Source organism: Vipera berus (assembly GCF_964194415.1).
Source record: "Vipera berus genome assembly, chromosome: 3".
NCBI lineage: Eukaryota > Metazoa > Chordata > Lepidosauria > Squamata > Viperidae > Vipera > Vipera berus.
Window position 1 is genome coordinate 140,718,179 of NC_138204.1, and position 22,157 is coordinate 140,740,335.

At 40.6% G+C, this 22,157-nt stretch overlaps 1 protein-coding gene across 3 annotated transcripts in view; it reads right to left on the bottom strand.

Annotated features, from left to right (window-relative positions):
- Window positions 1-22,157, bottom strand: part of DROSHA (drosha ribonuclease III) — a 113,884-nt gene that overhangs the window by 43,703 nt on the left and 48,024 nt on the right. For all 3 annotated transcript variants that reach the window (XM_081324180.1, XM_081324181.1, XM_081324179.1), the window contains exons 17-22: window positions 19,771-19,878; window positions 15,369-15,476; window positions 13,070-13,208; window positions 12,514-12,574; window positions 6,522-6,581; window positions 734-833 (exon numbers count right to left, since the gene is read on the bottom strand). In XM_081324180.1, coding sequence (XP_081180306.1) covers window positions 734-833; window positions 6,522-6,581; window positions 12,514-12,574; window positions 13,070-13,208; window positions 15,369-15,476; window positions 19,771-19,878 — 576 coding nt within the window. The remainder of the gene's footprint in view (window positions 1-733; window positions 834-6,521; window positions 6,582-12,513; window positions 12,575-13,069; window positions 13,209-15,368; window positions 15,477-19,770; window positions 19,879-22,157) is intronic.

Consider the following 22,157-nt stretch of genomic DNA (forward strand, 5'->3'; position numbering starts at 1 on the left):
ATTTCATTACGGAAATATTTTAGCAGTTCCTAATAACATAATTTAGTCTTAAGAGTTTGTGATGGAAAGTGATTTCTCATCACTTTCAGCCATTTCTTGGGAAAGACACACCTTCATTCATAATCACTTTCCATAGACATATTGGAAATTATTAAGATCTTTTCAACAGGTTGATAGACCAGGTCATAAAATATGACCTGCATAGAAAAGAGTTCAGTTCTACTCCTGCAACTTATGGTTGAGAACACACTTGATGTCTTCCAGGTATTTTAGATTTTAGAATCACAAGCAATGGCTAATCAGGAGATTCCATGAGTTGGGAACAAGACATTAGGAAAAACCAGATTTTATGTTCTGAATCATAAACTGACTCACCTGCAATTGAGTGCCTTCCATAAGTTCCTATTTATTTTACCAACATGCAGAATATATTAAATTCCTTATGATCACTGCAAAATTTACATAGTAGAAAGCATTTTTGTCTCCCTTAAGCCCCTATAACTAACTAAACCTTTGTGATAATATTAGAGATCGAGTCTCATGATTTGAAGGATCTACCCAGGGCAGTGCAGCACCAACTGTGTGCTACTTTATGCTACTTTCAAAAACACAAAACTCAAAAGTTAATCTGCATACAAAGGCTTTGCAAAAAAGGCAAGGGGTGGGCTGAATCAACCTATTAGCCAGACATTATAGCTATCATAAACCAAGATGCAATAATAACCATATATACCTTAGCCAGCATTGCAAGATGCTGATTCTGAACAATGGCAGTGCGGTATGTTGCTAATCCTCCTTCCTCCAAGCTTGGGAACAAATAGTACAGATGGACACTGGAAATAAAGATAAAAATCACATAATCATCTATATACTCTCAATTGCTGATATATGTTCCTATCAAGGAAATAATCATTCCAAATTTACTTCTATCTGATTTCTGCAGAGGTAGTGTACATTCCTAAACTCTGCCAGCCTCGAAACTATTTCAATATAGTAGAATAAAGATTTTATTGTCAATAGTTTTTTTTTTAAAAAAACAAAGATGGGCAGGCATCATATGAAAAAGATTAGTGATACAATTCTTTCCTAATTTATTTATTTAGTAAATTTACAGTCACCCATCTCATATACTTGGTGGCTCACAATGAAAACAGAATAAGAAACAAAAACATCCAGAGTTAAAAGCAAGAAAATATCATAAAAACAGCAATCGAGAAGACTCTCGGCCATGACAGGAGCCCACCCATACAATCAGGACCCCAGTTCAGTGACAAGGATAAGATTTTTTCTTTTAGTGCCTTGTAAAAGGGTCAGACCAAAGCTAATTTCTAGAGGGGAGGGGGAGGAAATTCCAAAGGTGGGCGCCACAGCAGAAAAAAATGTCCTCCTGACAGATGACTGTTTCTTGAAGACAAAAGTTGAAACAGGCTTCTCCTACCAGAACTAACAGGATGGGTAAACATCATTGAAAAGAGATATTTCGGTAAGTAACCCAGCTCCAAGCTGTGATGATCTTTGAAGATAACTAACAGCACCTTGAATTGCAGACAAAAGCAGCTCACAGAGCAGAAGTGTCACATTTGCCAAATGACTAGCACCGGGTGAAGCTTCCAAGTACTCTTCAAGGGCAGTCCCATGTAGACCACACTGCAGTAATCCATCTGGGGCTACATCATGGGTGACTGTGAAAGGACAACCCCTCCCCTAGCAGTCCAGCAATGGCTGCAACAGGCATACAATACCAAGCTGGGCAAAGGGCCCCTTGCCATGGCTGCTACCTGCTCCTCAAGCAGAAGCTGCGAGTCTAGAAGGAAACCCAGACTGCCCAGGATAGTGTAACCCGATCTAGAACAAGACATGGAATGTCCACAGAACCAGGGGTTCTAAAACACAAAGCCTCATCTTACTGTGGTTGAGTCGAGCCCTATTGTTCTTCATCCAGTCCCACAGCTTCCAGTCACCAAGACAGAACCTCTACAGTATCATTTGGATGATCCAGAGCAGAGATGTTTAATTGGATATCATCTGCATATTTATGACCCTGAACCAATGGAGAGCTTCACCCAGCAGCTTCATGTAGTTGATAAAAAAAAAGGAGAGGCGGGAACACTGAGCCCTACAGCCACTCCACACAGCAGAAGCCACCCGCTGACTTCTCCCCTATAAACATTGACTGGAACCAGCCTTGGGGAAGCAGCACAGCACAGTACTGCCCACTCCTAATCCTGGCAACCAATCCAGAAGAATGCCGTGATCGCTGGGATTTAATCCCTACTCCCCTTCTTTTCCTGATGAAGTGAGTGAGTAGAAAAACAGGCCACGCATTTGGTGTTTCCATCCAATTACTGAAAGGGTTAGAAGAAGCCCCAGGGAAGTAGCTTTCCTATTGCTTATTCCAATAAAATAAGAATGCTTCATTTTAACACTTTTTCATACTCTGTACTGTCAATAAAACATGAATCTAGGAAGGGAGGGAGGGAAGGAGGGTGGCCCAAAGAACAAGTTCCATGATGTATTGTGGCTCTCGGTTCCTTGGTTAAATTCAGGAGTTTTAGTTTTAGAACAATTCTGCAAGGTACTAAAAGCTTCTTAAAAAAAGAATAGAGATATTTTTTTTTAAAAAAAGAAATAGATAAAATTGATTCTATAAGCACATCACTAACCTCACTTATACATTAATTCCTGGAAAAAACGACTCAAAAACATTTATTCGGCCTCTTTGCATGTTTTTATAGAAATGATCAGATGAGATTGTAGAATTTTAAGAGACATGGCCTGGCCACGCTTCCTTCAAAGGAGATGGCACTGAATTCAATCTCATTATATGGAGATTTATCTGGGAGTATATTTAACCTAATAAATCTGTGGTGTGAACCTAGGCAAGATTGCTCAACAGGATGACTATCTGAGAAGGATAAGACCTGTTTCTCAAATAATTTTACAGATTCAAGCTTCATGCTCTTAGGGTGGGTTTGGAGGATTTGTCAGCTGTAGAAAATCCAAAGTAAGCAGTCTTAGCTTTTGACCAAAAAAACAAAAACAAAAAATCCCCTGATGAACTTCACAGTCACTTCACAGTTTTCTCCCGTTGTGCCATGATTGACTGATATTTGCAGGCCAAGATTGGTAGCATCAGAGTAACACTGTTGTGAAGCAGTGGGACTTTAGTGAGAGGAGAAATTCCCTTGCTGAAAGGAAAGGAGATGCTTATGGAAAGAATTTAACTGTGACTTTACAAGGTGATGGGAGGATTTTTTGCAGATTAAATTCCCTCCAGGCAGAGATGTTCTCCATGTTTGTCTGTCTGATCTTCCTCCTCAGTAAATATGCATCAGAGCTCGTCTTTGGGTTTCAGAAACGTTAGAGTGAGGATTCTATGTGATTCACAGGAATGACATCAGGAGTTACACTTTCACCGTGCCAATTTTCAAGTCTCAAAAAAATGCACCGAAACAAACCCCCCAACATTCCGAGTCCTGTAATCCAAAATATTAAAACATGAATCAGCTGTCATTCAATATACTATTTTTAGGATTTTTTTTAAAAAAAATATTAATAGAAACAAGTCAAAAGCTCCAAACTATTCCTTCAAAGTAGTTGTTAGACGGCATTGATACTAGCAGTTTTTTTCTCCTTTATCTGTAATGCCACAATACTTTTAGAGCAGGCATGTCAAACTCACAATGTCACATGATGTCGCACGACGTATCGCAATTTTTTCCCCATTGCCGGCAATGGGGTGGGTGCCATTTCAGTATGATGCACCTGGCCCGCGGGCCAGCAGTTTGACATTCCTGCTTTAGAGCTTCTCTTTAAATAAAACAACTACCGTATATACTTGAGTATAAGCCGAATTTTTCAGCCCACTTTTTGGGCTGAAAAATTCCACTTCGGCTTATACTCCAGTCAACAAAAAAACTTACCGAGGACTTGTGCGCGGCCGAGGCTTTGGAGCTTCCGGGATCGCGCTCACCTCTCCCAAGCCACCGCCGTCCGGAGACCTGCCGAAGTTTGGGGAGGTTTGGGGAGGTGCGCGCGCACCTCCCCAAACCTCCCCAAACGAAGCCGGGTCTCCGTTCCTCTGCGCCCTGCCTGCCTGCTTCTTTCCACAGCAGAAAGAAGCAGGCAGGCAGGGGGCGGAGGAACGGAGACCCGGCGACGTTTGGGGAGGTTTGGGCGCCTCTCCAAATATCCCCAAACGTCGCCGGGTCTCCGTTCCTCTGTGCCCTGCCTGCCTGCTTCTTTCCACAGCGGAAAGAAGCAGGCAGGCAGGGGGCGGAGGAACGGAGACCCGGCGACGTTTGGGGAGGTTTGGGCGCCTCTCCGCTGTGGAAAGAAGCAGGCAGGCAGGGCACAGAGGAACGGAGACCCGGCGACGTTTGGGGATATTTGGAGAGGCGCCCAAACCTCCCCAAACGTCGCCGGGTCTCCGTTCCTCCGCCCCCTGCCTGCCTGCTTCTTTCCGCTGTGGAAAGAAGCAGGCAGGCAGGGCACAGAGGAACGGAGACCCGGCGACGTTTGGGGATATTTGGAGAGGCGCCCAAACCTCCCCAAACGTCGCCGGGTCTCCGTTCCTCCGCCCCCTGCCTGCCTGCTTCTTTCCGCTGTGGAAAGAAGCAGGCAGGCAGGGCACAGAGGAACGGAGACCCGGCGACGTTTGGGGATATTTGGAGAGGCGCCCAAACCTCCCCAAACGTCGCCGGGTCTCCGTTCCTCCGCCCCCTGCCTGCCTGCTTCTTTCCGCTGTGGAAAGAAGCAGGCAGGCAGGGCACAGAGGAACGGAGACCCGGCGACGTTTGGGGATATTTGGAGAGGCGCCCAAACCTCCCCAAACGTCGCCGGGTCTCCGTTCCTCCGCCCCCTGCCTGCCTGCTTCTTTCCGCTGTGGAACGAAGCAGCCTGAACGAAGCAGGCTGCTTCTTTCCACTGCGGAACGAAGTAGCCTGCCTGCTTCTTTCCGCTGCGGAACGAAGCAGCCGGCGGCGGAGGCTTGCAGAACGGCGGATCGGCTTATACTCAAGTCACCAACTTTTTCCAGTTTTTGGGGGTGAAATTGGGGGTCTCGGCTTATACTCGAGTCGGCTTATACTCAAGTATATACGGTACTTTTCCTAACACAGCTGAGATCTGAAATTGGTTTTGAAAGCTGTAACCTCAGGTTTTTATTATTATTTTTCATATTGCCTTCTCTCACAAATAACACTTAGCAAGAAAACGGCTGCTGTTTTCACTAAGCAATGAAAAGTCAATTTTATGGGGATTTTTCTCTTTTATTCCGGTCATTTTTCAATACTTTAGAAAAACATACAAAGCCAAAATGATTGAGTGATCATCCATTAACTGGAAGGAACTTAGTAATCTTATTGATTTATTTTTTAAAAAAACTGTGAATATATGTATGTGACTGCCTGCTCCTAAATAAGGCAGAATGCCAAGCTTGCCTTTATGAGGTCAGGATTAATGAATAACAAACTTTGAAAGAGAAGAAATGTTTTGAGATTTACTTGGAAACTCACATCATGCTTGAAATTATAGGCAGAGATCAAGGAGTTCTATGACAAGAAAATGACAACATCTCAAAAGACATCTCTCTTTTATTTACTGGCTATAAACGTAGAAGCATTTTGGTCCTAAACTAGCCACTGCTCAGAACAGTTATGAGCAATTCTAAATTACAGCTAATGGGACAAAAACATGAGCCTTTCACTTCATTCTAGTATGCTTTGGGGTCTGAATATGGTATTAAATTTCAGAAATATCTATGGATATTTCTTCTCCTAATCTCTTCTACGGTAACATCTCCAAAATGTAACACAATTACTCAGAAACCAATAGATGGAAGAATTGAGCCAATAAAGAGGGAGAAGGCAAGAACCCAATACTTGGGAAACATCCCATCGGGACGATAAGTATACTTCTTTAGCCTTCTAATATTCTTCAGCTTTAGGCATTTCAAAGACAGATACTAATCTTCGGTTCTAGGTTATTAGTTAAAGGAGATTGAAAGGGATAGAGATATATTTTTAAAAAAATAAACAAAAATGCATGAGAGCAGAAGCAAAGCTAGGCAAATCCCTGTCTAACTTTTCATTTCCTATCCTATCTCTAAAGGAAAAAGAGCAATGACCAAAATATGTAAACTCAACTCAAAATACGTCAAAAGGCATATGTATAGTTAAATGCTTGGTACATCAGAAATACCGCATAATTTTGAAAACGATACAGATTTGGAGGTGGGCAGGTTTCCTTGTTAACAATGATGAAATCATACCAGAAATCACTGGCCAGAGATGCATTTTATAAGTTTAAAACAGAGCTGGACCACATTTTCCCCTCTAATGTTAGTTATATTCCAAGTCTCCATAACCAACAAAAAAGGTAGGATAGAATTGCTGCTGTACAGCATCTTTTGAGGGCTGCTTATCTGTTCTCGGTGACTAAATGGGATTAAAGAGATGAGAATAGGGATTGATTTTATTGCATGGTGGATCCAAGTGTCTCACCTGAACACAAACACTTACCTCGTTAAAAACTCAACCACAGCATCTCCCAAAAATTCCAAGCGTTCGTTGTGGTTAATCCTGCAAAGAAATGCAAAGATGATTAAGAGTGACGCTGCTGATGGAAAACAGCCATCCATCCCTTCTTTGGGCAATAAGCAGAGAAAGTTAGCCTCCCGCAGTTTGTCTTTCAGAACGCTGAATTCCCAATGCACAACAGTGAATTTCTGGGCTTCTCCTCCGCCACACAAAAGCCACAGGCGGCCTGAAAAGGTAATAAGGCAGATTATAATTTTGTGTTGACTGATTAGTAAAAGGGAGGATAATGATGTGCAAAAGCCTGCTGAGAGGGACTCTTCCATCTGCTGTTATGCCTGTCAATGATTTAAAAGAAATACCTCCCCCTAGGCCATCTATAGACTCTTGGTGCCATGCACGCACAAAAAAAGAGAAAAGCACCTCGCTGGGAGCGCGCTATTTCTTGAAACCGCTATAATAGTGAACCTGACCCTTCTTCTTTAGCGTTTTTATTCTCTCGCATACAAGCAGGATTACAGCTTACGAGCGGACTACAGGCTTCGCGTGCAAAATGTTACAGTCAATCCTTAGCATTTCTCTCCAGAAAAGAACTACTGCCTGAAACTTTGGAAATAGTTGCTGGGCCATGTAGAAAACGCAGTCTTGACATAGATGGACCCAACCACCTGAAAGGGTAGAAGGAAGCCTCCTACATTTCTGTATAGGTGGCTTGCACAGTTTTTAGACGTGTCCCGGCCTTTTGAACAAGGAGGAAACAGTCAGACCTACAGCCAAAGAGATCCATAGGCTTCTAAAGATTATTGTGCAGGAAAGCAAAACAACGACAGCAGGACTGGGAGTCATCCCTCCACCCCCTCCAAAAAAAAAAAGACTGCCATTGGTGATCAGAAATTCAATTATGGTAATCAGGAGAGAGGGGAAAAAACCACCTTATGGTCAATTCCTTTTTAAACTTCTGATGTGAAACATATGAGCAGAGGAAAGATCATGTTGATGATTGGTTTCAATATTACCAAATGAATGAAGTGTATCAAATGGATAAAAAAGAGGTTTTCAAATAGAGAAATCCAAATTGGAAATGTTATAGTTAGATTCAAAATCAAAAAATCTTTCCAAGATGTATAATTTATTGCTGGAGTGGCACACGGAAGATGAACAAGTGAAATCAGTGATGATTGATTGGGCTAATGATGTGGGGCACAACATTATGATGGAGGACTGGGAGAGGATGTGGAAAAAGGGTATTAAGTTTGCAGCATGTAATGTTTTGAAAGAAAATATGATGAAGATGATGTATAGGTGGTATGTAACACTGGTTAAACTTGCAAAAATTTATCATACACATGATAATAAATGCTGGAAATGTAAAGCTGTAGAAGGAACCTTTTACCACATGTGGTGGACTTGCCCCATAGTAAAAGACTTCTGGGAAAAGATCTATAATGAATTAAAGAAAGTGTTGAAAAACACATTTATTAAGAAACCAGAAGCCTTCTTATTGGGTATAGTCGGAAAAGAAATTCCCAAAAAAGATGTTACTCTCTTTCTGTATGCCACAACAGCGGCGAGAATTTTGATAGCCAAGAATTGGAAGACACAAGAAATACCAACTGTGGAAGAATGGCAGATGAAAATGATGGACTATATGGAACTCGCCGAGCTGACCGGGAGAATCCGTGACCAGGGAGAAGAGTCGGTGGAAGAAGATTGGAAGAAATTTAAGGACTATTTGAAGAAATATTGTCATATTAATTAATTTGAAATGGACTTGGAAGTGATTATAGGTAGCAGTTTTAGAGTTTAATGTTTAGTATTAAGGATAATATGAAAGAATGATTGTTAAATGATAAGAAATTAAATATAGATATTAAATATGATTTAGAATTATGAAATAGAAATTGCTAATGATGATCTACGATGAAACGCAGATAGGGGGGACTTGAGGAAGTCACCTGAAAATGATTAGAAAGATTAAGAATAATGGAAGTTAAGTATTCTTTTTGTATTTTTGTTGATTGTATTGTTTATGTTATGTTTTGTTTTTTATATGTATTTTTTGTTTTAATATGTTTTTATAAAAGCAATTAATTTTTTTTTAAAAAATAAACTTCTGATGTGGCTAATTAGGATTATTTCTTCCACCAGGTTCCAGAAGTAGCATCATGGCTTGAGGGTAGAGAGCGCAATGAACACATATACTGTAGATCCACCTTTCTGCTACTTCACTATAAGATTCCTTGGGGGTAGCAGGTGAGTAGCTTCTGGCACCTACAATTAACTAGCAAAACCAGCCGAAACGTGTAGAGCCAAGATGGACATATGAAAAATAACATGTGGAGCTCAGGAGAGGCATATGAAAAATAAATAAACCAAAATTCAGTCTAGAGCTTCTGGCATCATCGTTCTGCAAGAAAGACAATGATCGCTCCTGCTGGCATTCAAGACAGAGAAGATATAAACGAAGGACCATAGCACAGAGTTTTTCAAGCAAAAGTCTGTCCCCAAACTTACTGCCAGATATTGTCAATGAAACAAGTCTAAATGGATCACTATTTGGACTCAATGTATGGCACTTTCCAGTGTATCTAACAAACAGATTTTTTAAAAAAATCTGAGATAGGATTTCAAAAGATTGCACAGGTCCTTAGTCTGCCCCATGATTAGCAATAACAGTATTAATAATTTGCAGGCCATATGTAATCTTTAGGACTCAGACTTAAATTTCAGTTTAAGCACAGGCAGGGCCATAAATTAAGATTTGGATGGGACGCCTGTTTATGGTATACATCTTACGTGCATATTACAAATACCATCTCTCTCTCTCTCTCTCTCTCTCTCTCTCTCTCTCACACACACACACACACACACACACACACACACAGAGAGAGAGAGAGAGAGAAAGAGAGAGAGAGAGAGAGAGAGAGAGAGAGAGATTAAAAGTAATTAAGAAGAGACTGAATTTAATTAAAATGAGTGGAGGGTGTAAAGATTTGATTTAACTATACTATAATTTTCTGTGGAGAAAAAGGCCTTAGTTGTCCTCTATTTTACTAGGAACAAACAGCATCAAAATCTTTCAACTGCAGTATGTATGACACTGCTGTAATTACACAGTGTTATCAGATAAAGCCTATGAATGATAAAGAATCTATAAAATTCAGCTCTCCACACAAACTGAAAGCCAGGGATCCCATTAAATTTTGAATTGCAAACAATTCTGAAAAATGTTCCTATGCTATATGAGTATGATTGGTCTGCACAATTATTTGGGCTATATTATTTTATGAGAAATCTATTCTACTTTATGAAGTTTGAGCATATGAAGAAAACTAATGGAATTTAAAGAAAGTAAAAACTGACCTGGAGAAAAATATCATTATCAGAACATTAGAAAAAATAGCCAATAAGAAAATAATATGAAATTGCAATGTACTTTACTATCTTAATTATTTGGAATAAAAAGAAAACTTCATACAACTTGGAAATTGTCAGGCTTGCCTGAAATAGAAATTTCCCATGGAATATATCAGCAATGGAATATTCTCTAGGCCCCATTTCTCCCCATAAGGCAGACATGTCAAACACAAGGCCCGGGGGGGGGGGCGGATTCGGCCCGCAAAGTGGTTTCATGCGGCCCGCGAAGCCATCCTGGAAACAGTGAGGGAACGGCCCCCGCTGCCTTGGCCCTGGCCCAGAGACCCTCCTTCTGCCAGAGACCCTCAGATCTGTCCCACTCCTGCCCAGGCCCCCATAGGCACCCTTGATGCGAACGATGTAGAGCTGGCCACGCCCACCCAGTAGGCCACACCTACCCTGGCCATATCCACCCGGCCCCCTGAGGGCAACCGCAATGCTGATGCGGCCCTCAATAAAATTGAGTTTGACACCCCTGCCATAAGGCATAAGCCAAAAGAAAAGAAGCTCCAGGAGCATCATTCTAGAACGGGACAACCTGGCTAGGCTGACTGATGCCCTTATCCCCATATAGTTTGACAACGAACACGGAACACCTTTGAAGTCCATCTCAAAAACACAATTGACTAAAAGCAGTGTTCCACGTATTGACTGGCGCTAATTGCTAATATTTATTCATTCATTCATTCATTCATTCATTCATTCATTCATTCATTCATTCATTCATTCATTCATTTATTCATTTATTTGCGTATTTATTATGCCATCCACCTCCCCTATAAGCTTATAAGTTTTATAAAATAGGTGAAAAATAATTTAAATATTCAGAATAAATATGGGACTAAAAAGTTCCATTTAGCTTATGAGTAGATTTTAGAGGGATATTGTTATTAATTCTAGTGTTAGTACTTTGTATGTATCTATGTTAAAGGGGAGTTAAAGCACATTATGAATTTGGTTAATTTTATATTATGGATAATTTTTACTTAGAATATGATTATTATAACTATAACCCTGTATTTAGCTCTGGGAAGTGGGGGGGGGAAGGGGGGTGGTTTGGGGTGGGTGGTTTTTGGGGATGTATTGTAAAATCTTTTTTTGTAAAACTCTTTAATAAAAAATAATAATAATTTAAATATTTAAACATTAAAACCACACAGATTATGATCTTAAAACTCTACTGAAACCAGAGCCAAGAGACGGACAGGATGGGGATGACGTCTTCTTACCCTGTCAGCCACCTCCAGTGCTGAACACCCACCTCCGGGCCCCGCACCAAACAGCAAAACCAGGTTTTTATACATGTCTTATGGAGATTCTCAGTCATCCAGGTCATAGTTATCCCAAAGATGCTTTTTCACGTGGCAACCAGACTTTGTTTTTCTTTGAAGACAAAGGCCACTCTTTCGAACACAGCAAAGTCCACATTATTTGACAGAGAGGACCGCTGGTTTGAAAGAGGGGGCAAAGAGGCCATCTATGTCAAAACTGAAAAGCCCTCTCTCAAGAGAGGGGGAGGGATACAACACCATCTATCTTCAGTCTATAACACTGTCCTTTCAACAGTTCCAAAAAGGCTCCACACCCATTTGCAGTACTCAGGTGACCCTGACACAGATAAGCCTCCAGGTGGCATCAACGACTCTCTAAAAGAATGCAAATGACCAACTGTCCACAAGGAATCTAAATCCTTCCTTTTCCCCCACTATCCAGTCAGAGCTGAAGAAGCTTCTTGGATGAGAAGCAAAATGACTTCAAAGAAAAACAAGGAAGTCCAGTTGCCTCATGAAGAAGCATTTTTGGAACAGATTTTGATAGCCTTCCAGAAGGCCAAAATGGTGAGAATATTACACCTATGCTGTCTGTCTCCAATTGGTTACCAAGAGATTTCTAGTTGCAATTCAAAGGGCTAATTTTGACTTATAAAGCTACATGTGGTTTGGCATTTTCAGGACTGTGTACTCCAACTAGAGTTGACCCTCCAAGGAGATTCTTTCTCCTTACTCCCACCAGCTGTAAAGGTCACATACTCTGTAGCCCTGCCTGGTTAGATGACTCAGTCCAGCATTTCTTGGTAGCTGAGCGTATGGCATTGTTTATTAAATGATAGTTGGGCTTCAGGACTGGCCAGAAATTTCGATATACTTTGAATATTTGAAACAATACAAAATATTAGAACTGACAATGAAAATAGTGAAGTGATGAATAGCTTCTGCCTGTTAGGATCAATTATCGATAATAATAAAAAAACAGTCAAGAAATAAGCCACAGGTTAGCTCTTGGTAGATTTTACTTAAAGCTGACTCCTAAATTGCAAATCCTAATTTGTATGGAACCAGTTTGTTCTTCTGAATTTGTTAATTTGTATCTTCTCCAGCATTTTACAACACAAACCTCTCAAAGTAAATGCACCATGCTCCTACTAGTTCCTACTAATTCTGAATACTTGTTTCATCGAAGAATTAACGCAGGCATAATATAATGTGAATACCACTGCCACGCACTTGTAATGCATCCTTCATATGCCCAGTGAGAGGGGAAAAAACATTTATATACATACCTGGAAGGAGTTGGATCATCTTGACCAAGACGTGACATAATATTGATCAAAGTGTTTATACCTGTAAAATACAGCATCACATTTAAAGAGGTATTCATAATCTCCTGCTCAATATTGTATAGCTTCCTTTCAGTCTGGTAAGATAATTTCCTCTGGTCTAATATACAGTGGTACCTCGATACTCATTGTTAATTGGTTCTGGGAGGTATAATCAGTACCAAAAATGATGAGTATCAAACATTTTTTTCCTCTAAGGAATGAGTCACAAAGCAGCTAACATCAACGTTCTAGCTTGTGCGTTGAGTACCAAACAAATGATGAGTACCAGGACAAACTTTTCATGTCAAAATGCATTGAGTACCAAATTTGATGAGTTTCAAAGCAGTTGAGTACCAAGGTAACACTGTAGTCTGATAATTACAGGGAGGAAGAAACATTAAAGGTTCTGCTTCTCCAACTTGCTTTTTAGAAGGTTCAAATGAAGAACTGTTGGAAGCAACTTCAATATGCCCATATCAAAGGAAGAAATGGCAACAGGAAAGACAATCAAACGAACCTTTCTTCCTCATATGCATATGGTGAACTTTTCTATCTCCATATTTGGGTTGACGAATCCCACAATTTGATAAAGAATTTCTGGCATGGTCTGGATTCATTCCAAAGTTCAAGTGATGGCTTGGGTGAGTCATGGCAAGCTAAAAAGCAGAATCCCAAAATCAAACTGAAACACAATGAACAATGTCCATTCAAGTTCAAACGTTCAGTGAAATCCCAGAGCAATGTCAGGAATGAGTCATATATGGTTTTCATATATGGTTGTTGGAAATGTTTTATCTAGCTAGGTGAAAGAAATTCTTATCGCCCCCCCCCCCCCCGCACCTCCACTTCTGACAAAAGAAAGCTAGTGATACATAGGTATTAAAAGCACATTTCTCTCTTCCGGTTTAACAAACCCCCATTATTTGATATATTACATGCAAATAATACTATAACATTACATGTATAACTATAATATAATTCTGCTGTGAGAATCTAATTGTTGAATCTAGCTCTGTATTTATTTTTGTAAAGAGTTCAGGCATGATAGCATCTGCGAAATACTGACAATTCAGAAGAAAATCCCACTGTGACCAGTAAGCTTACTTTCAGATACCTGGGCTTAAGTTTAGGTATTCAGCCTAAAAGCCTCTTAGGTTTTGTCTGTTACATTATGTTTCATCGTCACCAGGATATTTATGTACTTCTTTGTTAATTTTGCAATATTTGTATTTGTAAAGCACTGTGGTCAGTTATGTCTGTAGATCGGGCATGTCAAACTCGCAACGTCACGTGACGCCGCGCGACGTATCGCGACTTTTTCCCCATTGCCGGCAATGGGGAGGGCGCGGTTTCGTCGTGAGGCATCTGGCCCGCAAGCCGGCAGTTTAACATGCCTGCTGTAGATGATGAAGAATTTTTTATTTAAAGTAAAGTGAGGTAATAATTAAAGTAATAATCTGTTTGCAGACTCACTATCAATACTGACCAAAAGCACAATGGAAAAGTTTCATTTTAATTGCCTTAGAAAATGAAAGGAGGGGGGCCAGACATATTTCTGGGGAAAGTACATTCCAAAGCATGGAGGCTTTTCTTAAGACAAGCCCTGTCATCTAACCCTCATCTTTCCTGCTTGGTGGGGACATCTTCAGTAGGTTTTCTCAAGATGTTCAGAGAAGCTTAGCAGAGACGCACTCCACAATGCAGGGTCTGATAGTACGTCATACAGAGAGCTTTTAGGAGATAACCGTTTAGAATTGGCCCTCGAACAGGACTAGCAGCCAGTCCTGTGGCCTCAAAATAGTGTTATTCTAAGCGGCAGGACTGCAGTGTGGCTGCAACTTTCTGAACAAGTTGCAGCTTCTGAGTTCTCTTCCAAAGGCATCCCATAGCGTAACTTGCAGTAGTCCAGCCATTGGTGATCAAGGCAAGAGTAGCAGAAGATCCTGATCTAGGCAGGGTGATAACTAGAACATCAGCTAAAGATGGCCATGACTTTGACTAACTGTTTATGTCAAGTTCAAAAAGATCTCTTAATATTTCAAACCTATTCTGTCATGAGGAATTGCAACCGTATCCTAAGTAATAACTGAGACCAGAGTTAATGGACTGCCCATATATTCATTACCAAATACAGATGTGAGATCACCTATAGGAAACCATCTTTGACTCCATTCCAAACTTCTGTTTCCATCTAGGTCCACATCCTGTTTTTCCATAGCTCTCTTCCTCACCCTTATTTCTTATTCCAAGGGTCAGCAACATTTTCTGAACAAGAACATCCCCCACAGCCAAGAAAACTGGCAAAATCTTGCAATCTTGTCAGGGAATGACAGGTTTTATGAGATTTTGACATCTTCGGATAACATTGCTAAAAAATCCTTTGCGATCACACGGCCTTATATTGTTTTCAATATTAAAAAAATATTTACAATTGTAAACTTTTAAAAAAATAGGTTGCGGTCCTTTATTCTACATTCATATTCCAATTTTTTTCTATCTACCGGTAATCAGCCATTGTTCAATGTTCAGAGCCCAGTTAGATCTCTTGTGTTCCAACTATCTCTCTTAGTTCCTGTCTCCAGGTTAGTGTCTTAGGACCTGGGCTCCGTTATCTACAGCAGTCTTCCTAAATAAATTGGATTTTGGAGAAGGATCCTGAAATTGAAGGCCACACATTTGGAAGGCACTCATGTTTGGGCAAATGGATTTAAATATCAATAGGAAGATAACAATAAATCTCTTTCCTGCTCCCTTTATTTAATTCCAACTTAGTACAGTCATGATACTGAAGTATATGATTGTCAACATGAGCTCACCTGCAATAAACACCGGTCTTTAAAAGTGTAGCCTATTAGTCTGTCCAAATGCATCAGACACTGATGGTAACGGATGTGGTGTGTTAAGACAGGAAGCATCATGGCATGCTAGAGAAAGAATCATCACAATTCATGCTAGAAAATCCTTGAAGGCAACAAGATCCTTAAACACTGCTTTTAGTCACTACTTTGCATTCCTAATATACATTGCAGATATTATAAGCACTTCCATAATTTTTACAAAGGCTTTGAAAGAGAGCAGTGTATTATACCCATACTGCAGAAGGGATACGTGTGCAATAAAGCAGGGAGAATTAGGTTTTTAGATTATCTAGTAAATGAGCGGGTACAGATCAATCTTCGATATGAGAGTTCATTGCTTACCTCCTTATCTGCTTAATTTAAATTCAAAATGTAACAATTAATTCTCAGAGTAGTCCAAGAATATGTTATTTCTAATTCACTCTCCCCCACATTTACAGAAGATAAAAATGATGAGGTATATGATTTATCTCAATCATACAATACATCCATGATTTAATCGAGATAACAGACACCTGAGTGGAACTCTAGAGCTTCTGTATATTGATCTAAGGGCTCAAATTATGGAAACCAGAACTGATAGGCACACAGGTTTAGGAAAGGAGGAAACAGAACATTACTTACTGTTAACTAAATGTTTTTTATAAATATATAAAAGGTAAAGGTTCCCCCGCACATGCGTGCTAGTCGTTTCCGACTCTAGGGGCCGGTGCTCATCTCCGTTTCATAGCCGAAGAGCCAGCACTTGTCCGAGGACGTTTCTGTGGTCATGTGGCCGGCATGACTAGACACCAAAGGCGCACAGAACGCTGTTACCTTCCCACTGTAGTGGTCCCTATTTTTCTACTTGCATTTTTACGTGCTTTAGAACTGCTAGGTTGGCAGAAGCTGGGACAAGTAACGCGCTCACTCTGTTACGCGGCACTCGGGATTCGACCCACCAAACTGCTGACCATCTGGTCGACAAGCTCAGTGTCCTAACCCACTGAGCCACCGCGTCCCTTTTATAAATATAGACATACTCAACCATAGCAAATAACGTTTTGGATAATTAATAGAAGTAGGGCTTCCAAATCAAGGGAAGGATTATTCTGTATTAGTGAGACCCCCTTATTGAATACTGTGTCGAATTCTTGGCACTCTGCTTTAAAAAGCATTCAGACAAACTGGAATATAAAAAGATAACAACAAAGATGATTAGAAGGTTATCTCTCTTATGAAGAGAGATAAAAGGAACTGAGAAGGTTTAGCTATGTGGAGAGAAGAAGAGGAAGTGATAGCAAGTTTTCAAAGGATATTAAACAGAAGATGGTCAAGACCTTCATCATTCAAACATGGAATCTAGAACCCATGGCAAGTTGGGAGTTTGGATAACACCAGGGATTACTCATTTACAAGGAGCAATCCGTTGTTGCACAGGGTTGATCTCTTCAGTGCCTCTCCATGAAAGTTCTCGAGAAAACTAGCAATGTGGGAAAAGAAGAGCTTTTGAGATACAGGAAATATGTCTAAACCCTTAAACTCTTCACTTGCCTTGTTTTGCCATCTGTCCATGCAAGGCAGGTAGGTAAGGCAGTATGTTATTTATTGAAATCCTCTCTGTGAAAACTCTACAACCATCATGTCCAGGGACCGTGCCCCAGGTATTTTGTTAGCAGCATGTTGAATACAGGAACATTTCAAATTTATTAAATTGAAACTCTAATCCTGAACCAATCTATTCCACCGGGCAAGAAAGAAAAACACTACACCAATAACTTTCAACTACTCTGTAACGTGCTTGTGCTCACAGTCTGGATACACATTTAATTCCATCCGATCACTTTTTAATTTGGTAGGAAGCAACATACAGTCATGGCCGAAATTGTTGGCACCACAGAAATTTTTCAAGAAAATCAAGTATTTCTCACAGAAAAGTATTGCAGGAACACATGTTTTGCTATACACAGGTTTATTCCCTTTGTGTGTATTGGAACACAACAAAAAAGGGAGGAAAAAAAGCAAATTGGACATAATGTCAAACAAAACTCCAAAAATGGGCCGGACAAAATTATTGGCACCCTTAACTTAATATTTGGTTGCACACCCTTTGGAAAAAATAACTGAAATCAGTCGCTTCCTATAACCATCAATAAGCTTCTTACACCTCTCACCCGGAATTCTGGACCACTCTTCCTTTGCAAACTGCTCCAGGTCTCTCTTATTGGAAGGGCGCCTTTTCCCAACAGCAATTTTAAGATCTCTCCACAGGTGTTCAATGGGATTCAGATCTGGACTCATTGCTGGCCACTTCAGAACTCTCCAGCGCTTTCTTGCCATCCATTTCTGGGTGCTTTTTGACGTATGTTTGGGGTCATTGTCCTGCTGGAAGACCCAAGATCTCGGACGCAAACCCAGCTTTCTGACACTGGGCTCTACAGTGCAACCCAAAATCCTTTGGTAATCCTCAGATTTCATGATGCCTAGTACACATTCAAGGCACCCAGTGCCAGAGGCAGCAAAACAACCCCAAAACATCATTGAACCTCCACCACATTTCACTGTAGGTACTGTGTTCTTTTCTTTGTAGGCCTCATTTCGTTTTCGGTAAACAGTAGAATGATGTGCTTTACCAAAAAGCTCTATCTTGGTCTCATCTGTCCACAAGACGTTTTCCCAGAAGGATTTTGGCTTACTCAAGTACACTTTGGCAAACTGTAATCTTGCTTTTTTATGTCTCTGTGTCAGCAGTGGGGTCCTCCTGGGTCTCCTGCCATAGCGTTTCATTTCATTTAAATGTCGACTGATAGTTTGCGCTGACACTGATGCTCCCTGAGCCTGCAGGACAGCTTGCATTCCTTTGGAACTTGTTTGGGGCTGCTTATCCACCATCTGGACTATTCTGCATTGCAACCTTTCATCAATTTTTCTCTTCTGTCCACGACCAGGGAGATTAGCTACAGTGCCATGGGTTGCAAACTTCTTGATAATGTTGCGCACTGTGAACAAAGGCAAATCTAGATCTCTGGAGATGGACTTGTAACCTTGAGATTGTTGATATTTGTCCACAATTTTGGTTCTCAAGTCCTCAGACAGTTCTCTTCTCCTCTTTCTGTTGTCCATGCTTAGCGTGGCACGCACAGACACACAATGCAAAGACTAAGTGAACTTCTCTCCTTTTTATCTGCTTTCAGGTGTGATTTTTATATTGCCCACACCTGTTACTTGCCCCAGGTGAGTTTAAAGGAGCATCACATGCTTGAAACAATCTTGTTTACCCACAATTTTGAAAGGGTGCCAATAATGCCCATTTTTGGAGTTTTGTTTGATATTATGTCTAATTTGCTTTTTTTCCTCCCTTTTTTGTTGTGTTCCAATACACACAAAGGGACTAAACCTGTGTATAGCAAACCATGTGTTCCTGCAATACTTTTCTGTGAGAAATACTTGATTTTCTGGAAAAATTTCTGGGGTGCCAACAATTTCAGCCATGACTGTAGATATCGATATGGATACACACGTAAAGATACACTGTCTCTTTTGATGTCTTGGGGGAATATATGAATTTACAATATGGATATATTTTATGTAGTTTTCTCTCAAAAACAATCGATTCTGCAGCAGAGTAGATCCATTGCCATTTGATACGTTGCTGTCCTTCACAATAAAAAGAAGAACATTTCAGTGGATAAACTGCAAAGCCTTTCAAGGCCATGAACAATGTTGTTTGTCAGTGCTAAAAGAAAGATAATGTTTGACGTGGATTTTCCACTAGAACATTTATTCCTCAAAAAACAAAAGCTACATATAAAAAGGAAAACATCGGGGGGGGGGATAACGTCACTGATATCAATTCCACTTTGTACATTTCAGTTTCAAGACAACCAAGAATAAGAAAATAAGAAGATAGTTAAGCAGGATTGAGAGAATCCCTCTTGTTGAGAATTCCACTTGTGCACTTGTGCACACTATACATTTTTTTTCCTTTCTATCGTCTGCTGTAGACTGGTCCATAAATGAGTATATGGCCTTATATCTGCACTTTTCTGCAGTTTGCATAAGTTTGATTGATTATGTGCCATCAAATTAGTCACAACACAACACAAGGGTCTATAAGAAACCAGATAGATAGATTTTCTCTAGGACTATTCTGAAAGGAAAACAGCATGATGAGTACCCTGTACCCAATCTTCTGTTTACCTTAGCAAACAAATGTAAGAGATAATGGGGGTCTCCAGGATTAGGTCCGCAATAGCAGATTTGTTGAATTTTGACAATTTTGTGTGGGGGCACTCTCCTTCTTATTTGCATTCCACAGGTTTGAAAGAGCCTTAGTTAAAACTGACTTTCACCATCCCCTTGGAGGGTGAACTTAACTCACTTGACAGACGTCAGAACGAATTCCCGTCTTCCAGAATCCTTGGCTGCTCAGCTCAACAGTCACTTCCCGCCGCATGGTATTCTTCTGTCTGATTTTTTGGAGGGCTTCCTTTAGAGAAAGAAAAAGAGAACGTGTATTTTGCTAAAGGAACCAAAATCCCCTTGAATTTATGGAAAACGTGAGTTTTGATAAGAGAGTGTTGTTGTTTGGAATCTCACAATGGAATTATTAGTCAACTCCAAAAACATACCAGAGAGCTTGGTCTATTGGCAGGATAGGCCAACCCCACTCTAACACCTCTTAAGAGAAAGGATAAATAGGAGTGGCTTTACTACTGCCACAATCCAGCACACTAATATGCAGAATCAGGGAAGGCTGGTGAAAACCCTTAAAATCAGGACTAGATGCATCCAAAGGGCACACTGTCTTCTGGGAAAATATAAGCAGGCTGGGAACTAGACTGTGTTATTTCTCTGTGTCATACATGTGCATGTATATGGGTATATGCATAGCTTTTTGTCATGTTTATGTAGTGTATATTGGAGGTGGTTTCCCTTTGAGAGCTGAATGCAATGAAATTTCATTTTAATGTGTGCTGATTAGTGTACATTTAAAGTGACAATAAAGTTATTCTACTCTCCTCTCCTCTACCCTACCCTACCCTACCCTATTCTGGAAAAGATACATGAGAAAGTATTTCCTATATTACGTGGGCCTTGAAAAAAGTATCTGCTGCCTCAGCGCCTGTTTGCCTCACAGCCTCCATACCCGCCACCTTGCCAACTCCCCAGTAAGGCAGTTAAGAAGAAAAGAAAGGTGCATCTGTTCTAATGTAGTTTGGGATATATTGAATTTTAGAAGGGAAATAGTTCAGCTGCTGGGTTTCTTGCAAACCCATCTCATTCTTCTCAATAAATCTTGCTAAAGAGATTCTTGGAGAATTGTGCTTGGAAAAGAATTACTTTTGGTTTAGGCAGATGCTAAAGAGCCCCACGGAGGGCAGGATTCCCACCATAGAACTACCTATTGTAGAGGCCTATAAAGAAATTCCTGCAAGCACTAATCCACCCGTGCAAATCCCAGAAACCACAATGAAGAATAATGAAGGCAAGCAAGTGTTCAGCTGTCTTGTTTATCTTGCTGAAATCTTTCTATGGTAGGTCTCTGTTAAAGCGACTGCCTTAAGACTCCTGACTACATCCATGATAGAAGCAAAAAAAATGAAGCAGAGACGGGTTTTTTTCAGGAGACAACCCATCAGCTCAGTTGATAAAAATCTAGAAACAGAGATTTACACCACAGGGTGATAAATGTCAAAGCAGCACTCCCTTCTCCCTTTTTGGTTTGCAGTGAAATGTAATCACCCACAAACTCTTATCTGCTATCATTTTAACCATAACGTGTCCATTATTCCCTAGAAAGAAATTTCTTTTTTTTAATAAAAAAGTATTTGTCTTCCATTTGTTCTACACTGCAGCAATGAAAGGCTTCTGCAAAGCTGAAAATAGTCTACAGTATTAAAAAAAAAGTACTTCTCTGTCATTGAGGCAGGTTTATTAGTAGGGCATGGACCTTCCCACTTAAGAGAGGAAACCAAAAGCTGATTTTTGCAAGACTCTAAGCTGGTAACATCATGCAGGCCAACACAGCTGGAATGTGACACTTGGCTGCGCAAGGCTGCTGAAAACATTAATTGGAAGAAGTGCCAGCGCATAGAGTGGGATTTTTTTCTGAGCCATTATCTTCAGGTTTACACTACGTGATTAAAAAACATAAAGTGTGAACACGTTCCCTATTTCTCCTGTACAAAACTACTTCGAGGTACAGTAATATTGATGAAAGAAAAAAGAAAAAAGAGACAAGTGTTTCATTGTTTTTCAAAAAGGAATGTGGCATTTTCTATTTCCCTCCCTCCTCTTTTGCCCTCCCCTTCCCAAATTCATGAAGTTATAACGCCATCATTTTCTAACCATGCTTTTAGTGTAAAATTTTCTGTCCATATGGCTGAGATGCCAGAATTTCAAGATTAGATCTGGCTACCTTGGAATGGCCCTACATGGCATGGGTCCGGAGTACCTTAGGGAGCACCTGCTGCCGGCATCAACTTTCCTCCGCCCTGTGCGTTCCCACAGAGAGGGCCTCCTCAGGGTGCCACCGATCAAAGAATGTCGTTTGGTGGCCCCCAGGGGGAGTCCTTCTCTGTGGGTGCCCCGGATTTATGGAATCGGTTGCCGGTCGAGCTCCGGATGGCGCCCGACCTTCGCTCCTTCCGACGCGATCTGAAGACGCATTTATTTGAACAAGCCGGCTTGGCCTGATGGGGGATGGGTTGGGTTTTTATTGTCATTTTAATATATGTATTTATTGTTTTTAGCTTGGGCATATGT